Source organism: Sorex fumeus, unplaced genomic scaffold (genome assembly GCF_029834395.1).
Source record: "Sorex fumeus unplaced genomic scaffold, SorFum_2.1 ptg000232l, whole genome shotgun sequence".
In the NCBI taxonomy this organism is placed as follows: Eukaryota; Metazoa; Chordata; class Mammalia; order Eulipotyphla; family Soricidae; genus Sorex; species Sorex fumeus.
The window spans coordinates 285,747-298,130 of NW_026606289.1; the positions used below are offsets into that span (position 1 = coordinate 285,747).

Sequence of the window (12,384 nt, forward strand, 5' to 3'; positions counted from 1 at the left end):
GCGGCCCGCCCCGCCCCGCCCCGCCCCGGCTCCGGCCACGGCTCGCGGCTCCTTTGTCTCCTCCATCCGGCACTCGCCGGCCCCGCCGCGGGCCGCGGCCGCCCCAGCCCCTTGTCTTTTCAGCCCTGGCTTGTCTGTTGTGCGGCCGCAGCCGCGGGCCACGATCCCCGCGTCTCTACTCACAGCCTCCGTGCTTAAGGTGCTTAGGCGGCATCTGGCGCTTGGAGCCCAATCGGTACCTCGGAGAGGCCGAGACTTTTGCATAATTACCTGCCGCCTGATTATACCGGGATCTGTGCGCAGTGGGGGAATGTGATGTAATGGCACATTACATAAAAGACGGAGCGGGCCATTTCGCGCATTCCCGATGCTGCCCCCTGCTGCCTCCAGGGCCCGCACACGTTCCACGGGCGAAGGAAGGCCCTCCAGCAGCACCTTCAGAGCCGACTGCGTGGCGGTGGGGGATCGGTGGACGGAAATGGACCCTGGGGAAGCCAGCCGTGTTGATACATTGTGTGCCCGAAACCAAATCACAAAGAACTGTAATTTCACGGTGACTAATTTTTTTCAGAGTCGATAGCGATCATGGTCACAGCCTCTTTCCTGACCCGGGATGGAGCTCAGATTCGAGGCGGACTCACACTTTACATGTCCGAGTCCCTGAGGTCGACCCCCAGCGCCCAAGAAAACAAAAATAATTTTCTCCGACCTTTGGCGCAAGCCCACCCCCGACTAGAACTTAAGTGTCGTGGAAGAGCGCAACAGCCAAGAGGAGGACCCTACCCAGTACCCCTCTTTGCCCGAACAGCACTCCCCAGGACACTGAACCGCAACTCTCCAGTTCCCTCTTCTTAGGGCTCCGTGTCCCTGCGGCCGGCCGCGGCCCCCTACTGCCCCCGTCTTAAGGTCCCCTGGGCTGGGTGGAGGAGACAGCAGGTTCCTGGCGGGCACCGGGGCAGGGCTGAGATCCTGGCTGCCATCACCGCTCGGGGGTCTGCCTTGGGCTCCAGCTCCTCCCTGGCACCCCGCAACCACTCATTTCGGGCGGCGCCGCCAACCGCCCCAGTGACTCAGGGCCAGCAGCGTTGTCGGCCGGCGGCGGGCCGAGAAGGCGGTCCCGGCTGCTGGTGGGCGGGCAGGGCGGCCCTTCCCAAACCCGGCGCCCGTGCTCCTGGAGCCCCCGAGGGAAGGGTGCGTCGCCGGCCTGGGCGGGACCGTAGTCGGCCCACAGCCTCTTCCTCTTTTCTCAGCTCCGCTCCCGCCAGGCCAGGCCGGCAATTCTTGGGACGGCTGCGATCTGCTCAAAGTGGAGGCCAGTGTGGGCACAGGCTGGTCAGCTCAGGTATGGGGGCCTCTGGGCCGAGGGCGGGGGCTGGAGACGGAGGGAGAGCTCCCGGGTCTGGGCAGAGCCGGCTTTGGGAAGCCCGCAGTAGGCTGAGGGTGAGGCAGGGACTTTTAACCGGCTGGGTTGCTGGGGTCAGGGCTGGCCCCTGAGCCTCCAGCTCTGCCCTTGTCTGCCCAGAGCAGCCCAAAGCTATCCCAAAATAGACATAGGCTGGCGTGAGTGACAGAGCAGCTGGACGAGGAAATGGGCCTTGTTCCCGGTGACGAGGGTGACGGAGATGCACGGGAAAGCCAGGCAGGAAATCTCAAGAAAGCGGAAAGTGGGTGCTAGAGGGAAGCAGTGGACACAGAGGGAGGAGGGAGATTGGCGCGGAGTGCGGGTGAGGGGCTGAGCCTCAGACTCAGACAAAAGGTACCTTGAGAGAGACATGCAGGAGAAGCTGGTGGAGGCGTGGGAAAGAGGCTTGGTGGCCCTGTGGGGGCCGCCTGCGCTATCTCAGATCACCAAAGTGCTGCTCCCTGGAACCCAGCAACTCTGCTGCCAGGAACTGGCCTTTGAGATCCCATCTCTCAGGCGACCAGAGACCATCCTCCCAATTGCTAATGAGAGTAAAAAATCTGTCATCAAGGAACTGCAGACGGCAATGGTGGGGGCTTGCCTCTGCTTCTCCTCTGGGGGCTGCCCCCAGGCCTGCTGCATGCAGTGTGTGCAGTGGCCCCTGATGGCACCGGTGGCCCATGGTGCAGGCACTCTGCAGAATGGGATGGCTGTCCCTCACACTCTTACAAACAGCTGCCTGCCACGTGACGCAGCCATTCCAGCTCAGGACACATCCCCCCTCGCAATCTAACATGAGCCAGAAGAGGACTTGGCAGGAGCCAGGAGGGGGCCGCAGACCCAGAGGCCCTGGGTCGCACGCAGCTAAGCCAGGGCGGCACACGCACCCACACGCTGCAGGTGGCATCCCCTTGGTGAGGGGAGGGAAGTCTCCCCAGCGGCGCCCGGATGAGAACACGACGCCGAGGGAGGCGGCCGGGTGCTTTGCGGGGTTCCCTGGAGTGGCCAGAGGCAGAGACGGCAGCGGGGCGCTGCGGAGTGTGGCAGGAGGGTGGGAGGCGGGGTTCCTTGGGGAAAAGGAGCTCGGGGGCGGCGACGGGACCAGGCCAGGTTCTGGGCATGGCTGGTGGCTGCAATACTCTCTAAAGGCCCCAAATCCGATGTCCCAAACGATGTAGCCGAACCGTCGCGTGCCACCTGGCTACGACCATGATTAAAAACTATGAGGAGAGGGGCTAGAGTGATAGTACAGCGGGGAGGGCATTTGCCGTACAAGCGGGTGACCCAGGTTCGATCCCCGGCATCCCATATGGTCCCCCAAGCACCGCCAAGAGTAATTCCTGAGCGCAGAGCCAGGAGGAACCCCTGAGCATCACTAGGTGTGACCCAAAAAGAAGGAAAAAAACTCTGAGGAGAGATAGTACAGGGGAAGGCACTTGCCTTGCATGTGGCCAACCTTGGTTCAGTGCCCAGCACCCCCTGCTGAGGCCAGAAGTGATCTATGAGCACAGAGCACGGAGTTGCCCCCAAGCACCAAAAGTTGTGGTCCAGAACTTAGTCGTGCTAAGTTCCTCTTCGGTTGGGGGGTTTCCTTCCTTTAGCCTTCAACTTTCCAATAAACCTATTTCCCACAAAAAGAGTGTCACCCTCCCCCCCCCCCAGAGTTGAAGGCCAAGGGCAGGGATGTGGCTCAATTGAGGTCCTGGGCTCAAACCGTGGCACCACACACTCGCTGGAGTCAGAGGCCAAAGTCTCCATGCCCAGTGGGACGGTGCCCACGGGGAGGGGCGGGAACTCTGCACGGAACCAAATCCAAGCAGCGGAACGAGGCCTTCTCTGTCCTCCCAGAACTAAGGCCAGCGAGGACCGCAGCCTGGACACAGCTGGATTCCTCCTGAGGGTCCCCCACACCCAGCCATGCGCTCCCCAGCCGCGCTGCTGCTGCTCCTCCTCCTGGCCATGGGGGCTGAGGCCTTTCGGATCTGTGCCTTCAATACCCAGAGGCTGACCCTTGCCAAAGTGGCCAAAGTGCTGGACACACTCGTTCCGGTAGGTGGCGCCTCCCGGCCCTGCTGCACCTGTGTGCACTGGTCACAGTCTCCTCCGGGAGGGCTGGACGGCTAAGCAGACCCCCATGTCCCACAGATCGTGGCCCGCTGTGACATCATGGTGCTGCAGGAGGTGGTGGACTCTTCAGACAGTGCCATCAGCCTCTTGCTGCGTGAACTCAATCGGTGAGGAGGGTCTGGGGGGCTCGCGGGGGCGCACCCAGGCCTCAGGTTCCCTGACCTCGGCATCCCCATTTGCTGTTCTGGCAGATATGGTGACTCGGGGCCCTACGCGTCCCTGAGCAGCCCCCTGCTGGGCCGCAGCACGTACATGGAGAAGTACGTGTATATCTACCGGTAAGCCTCCTCCCCCGAAAGCCGCACGGCACAGGTGGTGGCTCCCAGCCGGGCTCCTCGTGCAAGGAGTGCACGGCAGGACCCGGGCACGCCTCCCAGTGGCACTGTGCACAACAGTGCCAAAAAGGAGCACCTGGTGCCTCCAGCTGAGCACGGTGCTTTCCCACCTGCCGGTGCAGCATTGGGCAGGGCGGGCATGAGCCTAGCACAATCGTGAGTGTGCCTGTGTGTCCGCAGCATTTGGTGACTTCACAGGAAGTTTCTGGAAGGGGCAGCTCTCTGGAGCAGACAGATTTGTGGCTCCAGGGTGGAGGGAAGGGGCTGGCTTTCCTGGGGTGGGGGATGGGGTGACAATGTCCTTGGGTTGATGCGAGGCTGGTGACCCTATCTGTGCTGCTCACACGCCACCTGCGCTGGCCTGGGCAGCTTGGAGCTGTGTTGCTCGCAGTTCCTCCCACAGATCGAGCCACCAAAGCCACAAAAGAGGAGTGCCGGGGAGCCATGAGGGGGAGCCGGTGAGGGCGCCCTCCATGGGTCTCAGCTCTGAAGGCCATGAGCCCAATTTGGTGACGCAGGGACCTGCTTCCCTGCTGCAGGACACTCAGGACGCAGGTCCTGAGTCATTACGTGTACAATGACAAAGATGACCTCTTCGCCCGGGAGCCCTTCGTGGCCCAGTTCACATTGCCCAGCAAAGGTACGGGACCAGACACGGGGGTGGGGGGAGGCTGTGGTGGCCGAGCCGGTGGGAGCACTGAGCCTCCTCTTGTAGTGCTGCCCAGCCTGGTGCTCGTGCCACTGCACACCACTCCCAAGGCAGTGGAGACGGAGCTGAACGCCCTGCACGACGTGTTCCTAGACGTCTCTCAGCACTGGCAGAGTGAGGTAGGGCTGGGCGACGGTGCAGGAGGGGACGGGGTGGCAGAGGGGTGGGAGCGGAGCTGAGCATCCCCCACTCCCCAGGATGTCATCCTGCTTGGGGACTTCAATGCTGACTGTGCTTCGCTGAGCAAAAAGCGCCTGAGCGAGCTGGTCCTGCGGACTGAGCCCGCCTTCCACTGGGCCATCAGCGACGACGAGGACACCACTGTGCGGGCCAGCACACACTGCGCCTATGACCGCATTGTGCTGCACGGCCAGCGCTGCCAGAGCCTGCTCAAGGCCGCCGCGGCCTTCCAGTTCCCCACCGGCTTCGGGCTCTCCGAGATGGAGGTAAAGGGAATGCGGAAGGCGCCTGGGGAGCGGGGGGGTAGACGCAGATGCTGACGCTCACTTGCACGTCCCGCAGGCCCTAAACGTCAGTGACCACTACCCGGTGGAGGTGGAACTGAGTGGGGCCATGCCCAAGCTGCAACCCCTCAGTCTGGCGATGCTGCTGCTGCCACTCGTGCCCCTGCGGCTGGGCCCAGTGGCCTGACACTGCTCGGGCCTGCTGCCCACATGCCAGGATGACCAGCCTCCAGGACTCCGCCACAGCCTCACTGTCTCTCTCCGCCATCGGACTGCAGTCCTCTTCTTTGTGGGTGTTCTTGGCTGGGGCTGTGCCTGGTGATAGCATGTGGAAGAGAAAGGGAGGCTCCCTCAAGCTTGGTCCAGCCAGGGTTGAGGGGGAATGCAGGCAGAGGGCGCAGGGTGTTGATTTTAGGTGAACCACAAGGCTTAGGAAAGGGGACTTGGGGTGGGAGCGATAGTCCAGAGGGGAGGGCGTTTGCCTTGCACGTGGCCCACCCCGGCTTGACTTCTGGCATCCCATTTGTCCCTTGAGCATGAGGGACAAAGCCCTCACAAGGAATTCTTGAGCACAGAACCAGGAGTATACCCGGGGCATCTGGGTGTGGCACCCCCCAAAAAAAAACAGAAAAAGGAAAGGGGGCTCACAGCTGACAGAGGTCCTACTAGGACAGAGGGGATGGCTCCAGGCTCAGGCACATGCCTTGTGCTACCAGGCAGCAAATCCACAGCACAGGGAACAGCCAGTACTGTCACCAGGTGTAGGCCAAAAGGAAACAAATTCTGGCAGCAGTGGAGATGTGGTTCATGGAGTAGGGTTTGTCTGGCCTGCGTGAGGCCTAGGTTCAATCCCAGGCACTACTTAAACCGGTTGAGGTGGAGATAACAGGTGGGGTAAGGTACTTCCCTTGCATAGAGCTAATCCTGGTTCTATCCCCAAGCATAGAGCTTAAGTGTGGCCGCAACAACCCCCTGCAAAATAATGTTCCTCATGGGTTGGAGGCTACAACTTGCATTAGAGGGCATGTGGGATGCTAGAGAAGCGTGAGAACAAAGCAAGAAATGGACAATGGCCCTCGGCTCCAGCGAACCAAGTGCCCAGGCTATCCGCAAGTTCCTGTTGTCAACCACCGTACTGCAATGTTCAGACACCTTGCCAGTGTCCGTGGATCTCAGCAAGGGCAGATGGAGGTGCATTACCGAGAGCAACTGCACTTGCTGCTGTGACAGCTTTCCTGGGTGACAATCCCCCTGACCCATAAGTCCTCGAGTCCAGAAGGGGGACTTCAGGGCCATTGAAGCCAACTGTTTACAAAAATAAAAGCTTATTATAATTGTTAGGGATGGCTGTGAATGAGATTTGGGGTTGTTAGGACAAAGCACCTGGCTATGGCATACCGGGAACACAGGAGCCTGTAACAAGTCTTGGAGATATAAGGTACAGGTGATGGCAAGAGCCTGGGGTTAGGACAAGGACAAGCCTACACCTGGCTTGAAGGATATGTCCTTTATTGTCTCCAATGACTCCCATGGACCCCCCACACTCGGGGATGTTGGTGAAAACAAAGCCCCAGATTTCTCTGACCCCAGCTGCCCTCTGGTTACCCCCTTCCCTCAGCCCTCCACTTCAGAGTGGCTCAAGCACCCCCCACCCCCAAGAATGCAGACAGAGATGATTAAGAACCAGGTTTTATTGTGGTGGGTGGGATGGGGCGCTTGAGTGCTGGGGTGGGGAACAGGGACTGGAGGGCACAGCTCCAAGGCTCTCAGGAATGCAGTGCCCGCCACTTGTCCAGAGGCCCACGGTTGGGGATGTATTTGACGCCACAACCATCTGGGATGAGTCGCTTCTCCGCTACCATGTCTTCAAACTCATCCGCATTAAACTTGGTAAAACCCCACTTCTTGGAGATGTGGATCTGAGGAAGGAAAAAAACCCACATGAGTTCCCCGGCTGAAGAGTTGGTGCAGATCTGAGGCCAAAGCACCACTTACTTTCTGACGACCAGGAAACTTGAACTTGGCCCGGCGGAGAGCCTCAATCACATGCTCCTTGTTCTGCAGTTTGGTGCGGATGGACATGATGACCTGGCCAATGTGGACCCTGGCCACCGTGCCCTGGGGCTTTCCGAAGGCCCCCCGCATGCCTGTTTGGAGCCTGAGATGGAGGCCAGTGTGAGAGCAGACAGGAACGAGCAGGACAAAGGGCTGTGTCCAGGGTCCCTTCTCACAGCCCGTACAAGGCACAGGCTGCGTACACTACCCAGGAGCTGCTCGCTGTCGGCAGCCATTGCACACCGGGCCCCACGGGGCAGAGAGCACGGTCGGCTTAATTGGCTGCACCGGGCACCGTCCCGCACCCCCCCCAGCCCCACGGCCAAGTCCGATCGGGACGCGAGTGCCGGCTCACCTGTCGGCCCCTGCGCAGGACAGCATCTTGTTGATGCGGATGACGTGGAAGGGGTGCAGGCGCACTCGGATATGGAAGCCATCCTTGCCACAGCTTTTCACCATGTACTTGTTGGCACAAATGCGGGCGGCCTCCAGAGCTGGGGGGCGGGGGAGCAGCCGTGAGGCGGCGTGAGACCGGTTTTTCCGGGCGGCGCCTTCCCGGAGGAGCGCCCAGGCATGACCGATCGCGCGCCGAGCGCCTTCGCGTCGAGGCAAGACTAATCGCGCGCCGAGCGCCTCACCTTCCGAGGAAAGCTGCTCGTACTCATCCGACACCATGTGGCCACAGAGCGGGAACTCGTCCACTTTGGCCTTCTTCCGGCCCAAGTCGAAGATGCGGATCTTGGCATCTGAAAGAGTTCCGGGGACGTTCAGTACGCGTGGCCGGTCCCGGGGCTGTCGACCCATCGGGGGGTGCCCCGCCACATACCTGGGACGCCTCGACAGAAGCGAGACTTCGGATATGGCTTGTTTTTACAGTACCGATAGCTGCGGAGAGAGAACACGGAGGGGAACAGTGCCGGAGATGAGCGGCGCCGTTCCCGTCAAGAAACCGCCGCAAGCCAAAGAAACGGGAGACGCAAAGAACGAGCTTCCGCAGGGGCATTGGACTGCAGGCAAGCCCGGGAAGGACGCTCACTCCCGCCAGCGACACCCAGTGCCACTCCTCTGTTCTGGGCACGTGGCGTCACAGCGCCCCCAGCAAGTGAAAATTCAATGCCCAAGCCGGATCCGACGCCCCCTGCCGGGCAGCGGCGACCAAACCGCCTCCCTGCCCTTGGAGTCCCGAGACAAGGCACCCCACGCGGCCCGGAAACTACACCGACAGCACACAAAGGGCCGCGGCGGGCACCAAAACCGAAAAGACCAACTTCCAGGGCAGGGAGTGGAATATGAGTGGCCGTCACCTCCAGCTGTGCGCTCAGGGGCGGACCAAGCCTCAATCACAATAGGGGATCGCTCTCTGAAGCTGCCGTGAATTATGAGCGAAGAACGCACACTGTAATGAACCATCTGGAGGTTACTGGGGTCCAGACGGGGCATTTCCAACTCAAGAAAGCAGCGCTAAGGAAGCCCCACCCTACTGTGACTTTTCGCGGCTCAACCAAGACAAGGCTCCCTTGACAAAGTAGGAAATTGGATGAACTTGGCACTCACCACCGGGCGGGTCGACGGCCCATGGCGACACCAGGATCTTCACTGGCTGTAATGAAAGAAACAAAGTGGGAAACGAAGGAAAGGGCTTAACTCAAAACAAGGCGAGCGAGCAGGGAAAGGCACCCGAGTAGCACCCAACAGCAGCTACTCACCGCGCCGAAGGGAAAGAGGAGATCCGACGCCCGCACATGCCTTATATAGACAGCCTATCTTCACGCCGAGGAACCATAGAGACTAGGTTGGGCGGGGCGACGCTCTAGGAGACGTCCTGACCATAGATGCAATGGCGCCCAGCGCGTAGACGCGGGAGAGTCCTAGCACATGCGCAGAGAAGGGCGGGGGCTGGGCAGCCGCCCCTAGTCGGCCAACTGACGAACGATGCTTCACCACGTCGCGTGAAAGCCCCGCCTGCGGCTGGCCATCTTGGGTGCGGAGCTTGCCCTCGTGGGGTTTTGCAACGGCCAAGGACGTGTTCCTGGGCATTTTTCTTATTGTTTTGGGGCCACACCCAGCCGTACTGGGGGTTACTCGTGGCGGCCTCGGGAGTGCCGGGGATCAAAGCCGCGTCGGCCGCCTGCAAGGCAGACGCCCGTTGTGTGCGTTCCTAGACTTGAAAGTCGTGTCGACGCTGGCGCTTACGGCGTCCGTGCGCGTGTGCCCAGGGGTCGTGGGGCTCCTCCCGCCGGGAAACGGAGCCAACCTGGGACGAACGAACCAAGTGGCGGCCTTCTTCCCCCCGGCCCCCGGACCCCCTGCCCTAACCGGAGCGTCCCGAACCAGACTTGGCCTTAGCAGTTAGGTGCGGGGACAGGAGAAACCTCCGGGAGACCCCGCAAGTGCCGCCCCTGGAGACGGGAGGGAGGCCCGCCCCGCCGCCGGCCCCGCCCCGCCCCGGCTCTTCTCACGCCCCGGCCTGCCTCCCGGACCTTCCAGCCTCCTTAGGGCACCCGCACGCGGCCCTGGGCCGGCCCGTCGGCTCGCAGCATCTCACTGTGTCTCTGAGCTGGTTCCTGAGAAAGTGGGGGTCCGGCTCCGCCCCGCGCCTGCCAGGGAGGAGGGAGACCGGGCGGGCGAGCTGTCTTCCTCGGGCTGCTTTGAAGCCCCCGGTCGGGAGCGGCAGGGAACGCCCCCAGGAGGCCCGTTCCCAGCCCGCCCCCTGCTGTCTTCAGCGCTAGTCTGGAAACTGGGTCAGTGGATCGCTGGTGTCGCTCCGGGAGGTGCACAGGCCACGGAGGGTTCTATTCGGCGAGCAGGGCCCTGACAAGAGACCCTCTGAGTCCCTTCCATGCGCACGTTCAGATGCCACCCTGCCACCCTTGCGGTGCTCATTCCTTACAGCCAGGTCGCCACTGGAACCAGGACTCTGGCGCGGTGAGGTGAGCCCAGTGTGGCACCCAGGCTCAAGGCAGCCGCTGCAGGGCCTGTTTGGTTTGGGGGCGCGTCCTCCTGGCTGTGCACTCTAGAATAACTCCTGGTGGGGCATTGAAGACGGCCCGCCGTGTCCGAAGCAGGTACCTCCTTGCTGTATTCGGTCTCAGGCCTCTTTTCCTCAACTTTTCAGTGGCGGTGAGCTTGGGCTACAGTCAGGAGTGCTAGAGGGATCAGACACATGGGCCCAAGTCAAGGCCTTACCCGGGCTAGTGCCCAGTGCGCCCACAGGCTTCCCTTTCCCACCCCCTCCCAGACCACACACAGGCACCAGCCAGTCCACTTTCAGCTTAATCATATGTTAATCACCCAGTGACTGTACCTCTACCCCTAAGGAGAGTCGAGCTGTGTGCTGGTCTTGGCTCTCCTCTTCACACAAACATCAAGTTCGGAACCAGACAGCACAGGTTTAGGCTGACAAAGAGAACACTCAACTTGGCTGCAGCTATTCTTGTGTGAGCCACTTTTCTGCGCCTTCCCGATCATTAGCTTCCTATCAGGCCAACCAGGACGCCCAGTTTCCGTTTCAGACCCGGGGCTTTCCGCTGCAGCCCTGCCTTTAGCCTGAGAAAAGGGGAGAACCCTCCCTGCCAGCCTGGGACCCAGCGTGCGGCCACCAACTTCCCGCCGCCAGCTTGGCCAAGATGGGGGTGGGGGTGGCCGCAGTGCTGCAGGGACCCTGTGTGCTGGCGAGGGACCCCCATGCCCTCATCCAGCCCGGGGAGTGACCATCGCGACCAGAAGTCCCGGCCCCGGACAGCAGAGGGACAGTGCGGGGAGGACACTGAGGGGGCCCAGGCGGACAGAGCCGAGGAAGAGGCCCGCGGGGAGGGAGGCTGCGAGGCACCCAGTGAGCCAGCAAGAGCTTGGTCTGGGCCAGATCCGGCTGGGGAGCACGTGGTCCCAGGGTGCTCGCCACAGCCCTGTGGGGGTTTCGCTGGCCGGGACTGCAGCTCTCCGGTTCGCTCCCTGGGCGCTGCGTGGGCTGCTCCCCGGCCTCCTGAGCAGCACAGACGCCTTCTTGAGCAGAGGACCGGCCGTGGCCAAGAGCCACGGATCGAGCACCCGTCTGAGGTGCAGCGGGAGCCAGGACAGGGCTCCGGGCCACCTTGGCTCCCCCGCGACACTGCACACGGACCGCAGCCCTGCCAGGGTCCCTCCTGAGCACAGTTAGGAATGCTCTCTACCCCCTAATCAGAACACCACTCTCGAAACCGCCAAAGTTCTCTTCTTGTGCTCCCTTTCCTCCTCCTCCCCTGCTCCGCCCCCTCCATGTCCTCCTGATCCCGCTCCATCCCCTCCCTCCAACTCAGTCTCCTCCTCCCCTTCATCCCCTCCTTCTATCTCCATCTCCTCCTCTCTGCACCATTTTATCCTCCCATCTCCATGTCCTCCTACCCTCTCCATCTCATGTCCCATCTCCGTCTCCTGCCCCTCCATGTCCTCCTCTTCCCCCTCCGTCTCCTCCTCCCTCCATCCATGTCCCCCTCCCCCATCTCCATCTCCTGCTCCTCCTCGTCCATCATTTCTTCCTTCTCTTCCTTCTCCTCCTCTCTCCTCTGCGTGTCCTTCTCCCTCTCTTCTTTCTCCTCCTCCTCCCCTTCTTCTTCCTCCTCCTCTTCCAGGTCACACCCTGTGCCACTCCGGGGCTGTTCCTGAGTCTGTGCTGTGGGTCCTTCCTGTTCTGCTCAGGGCCACGCGGAGCGGGACTTCTGGCCTCCTGTGTGCAAACGCCCGAAGGTGGTCCTCTTCGCTCTCACCTCTCCCAGGCAGTGCCGGCATGAGGAGGCAGTAGCACCCTCGGGATACCCTGCCACTCCCCGGACACACCTGGGACTCTGCCGTGAGGAGCCCTGAAATGGGGCTTGGGCTCTAAAATCAAGTGCAGTTGCAGGCCCTGCCCTGCCCACGGCCAGCCACTGACTGGCCACCTGTGGGGGGAGTACCCATCTTCCTGGGGAACGGGGTCACTGGGAGGTGGTAAGGATGGCGTGTGGGCGCCCAGGACCACCAGGAATGATCCTTGAGCACAGGGCCAAGAGTAAAACCTAGTAGTACACAGGATGGCACCTCCCCTTAAAATGACAGTGTTGGGGCTGGAGCGATAGCACAGCAGGTAGGGCGATTGCCTTGCATGCGGCCGACCCCGGTTTGATTCCCAGCATCCCATATGGTCCCCCGAGCACTGCCAGGAGTAATTGCTGAGTGCAAAACCAGGAGTAACCCCTGTGCATCGCCAGGTGTGACCAAAAAAAGCAAAATAAATAAACAAAATGACAGTGTTTCTGACCAGTCAAAGGCTTTCTTGTG

The 12,384-nt window shown here is 61.5% G+C and overlaps 2 protein-coding genes and 1 non-coding gene across 3 annotated transcripts; 1 reads left to right on the forward strand and 2 right to left on the reverse strand.

Annotated features, from left to right (window-relative positions):
* The first annotated feature begins 1,204 nt into the window (after window positions 1-1,204).
* On the forward strand, window positions 1,205-6,367 carry DNASE1L1 (deoxyribonuclease 1 like 1). The gene is made up of 8 exons (XM_056108701.1): window positions 1,205-1,342; window positions 3,251-3,451; window positions 3,548-3,636; window positions 3,721-3,807; window positions 4,404-4,504; window positions 4,580-4,692; window positions 4,771-5,019; window positions 5,096-6,367. The coding sequence occupies exons 2-8, from the start codon at window positions 3,320-3,322 to the stop codon at window positions 5,222-5,224; spliced, it is 900 nt and encodes a 299-aa protein (XP_055964676.1). The 5' UTR covers window positions 1,205-1,342; window positions 3,251-3,319; the 3' UTR covers window positions 5,225-6,367.
* A 343-nt stretch (window positions 6,368-6,710) lies between these two features.
* RPL10 (ribosomal protein L10) lies at window positions 6,711-8,823 on the reverse strand. Its single transcript, XM_056108712.1, has 7 exons — window positions 8,799-8,823; window positions 8,647-8,692; window positions 7,919-7,977; window positions 7,731-7,838; window positions 7,448-7,586; window positions 7,033-7,195; window positions 6,711-6,956 (listed from the first exon to the last, which is right to left on the reverse strand). Exons 2-7 carry the CDS (start codon window positions 8,667-8,669, stop codon window positions 6,804-6,806), a joined length of 645 nt encoding a protein of 214 aa, XP_055964687.1. The 5' UTR covers window positions 8,670-8,692; window positions 8,799-8,823; the 3' UTR covers window positions 6,711-6,803.
* LOC130017970 (small nucleolar RNA SNORA70) lies at window positions 7,244-7,380 on the reverse strand. The gene has a single exon (XR_008791465.1). It is a non-coding gene; the product is annotated as a small nucleolar RNA SNORA70 (small nucleolar RNA).
* Window positions 8,824-12,384: the final 3,561 nt, after the last annotated feature.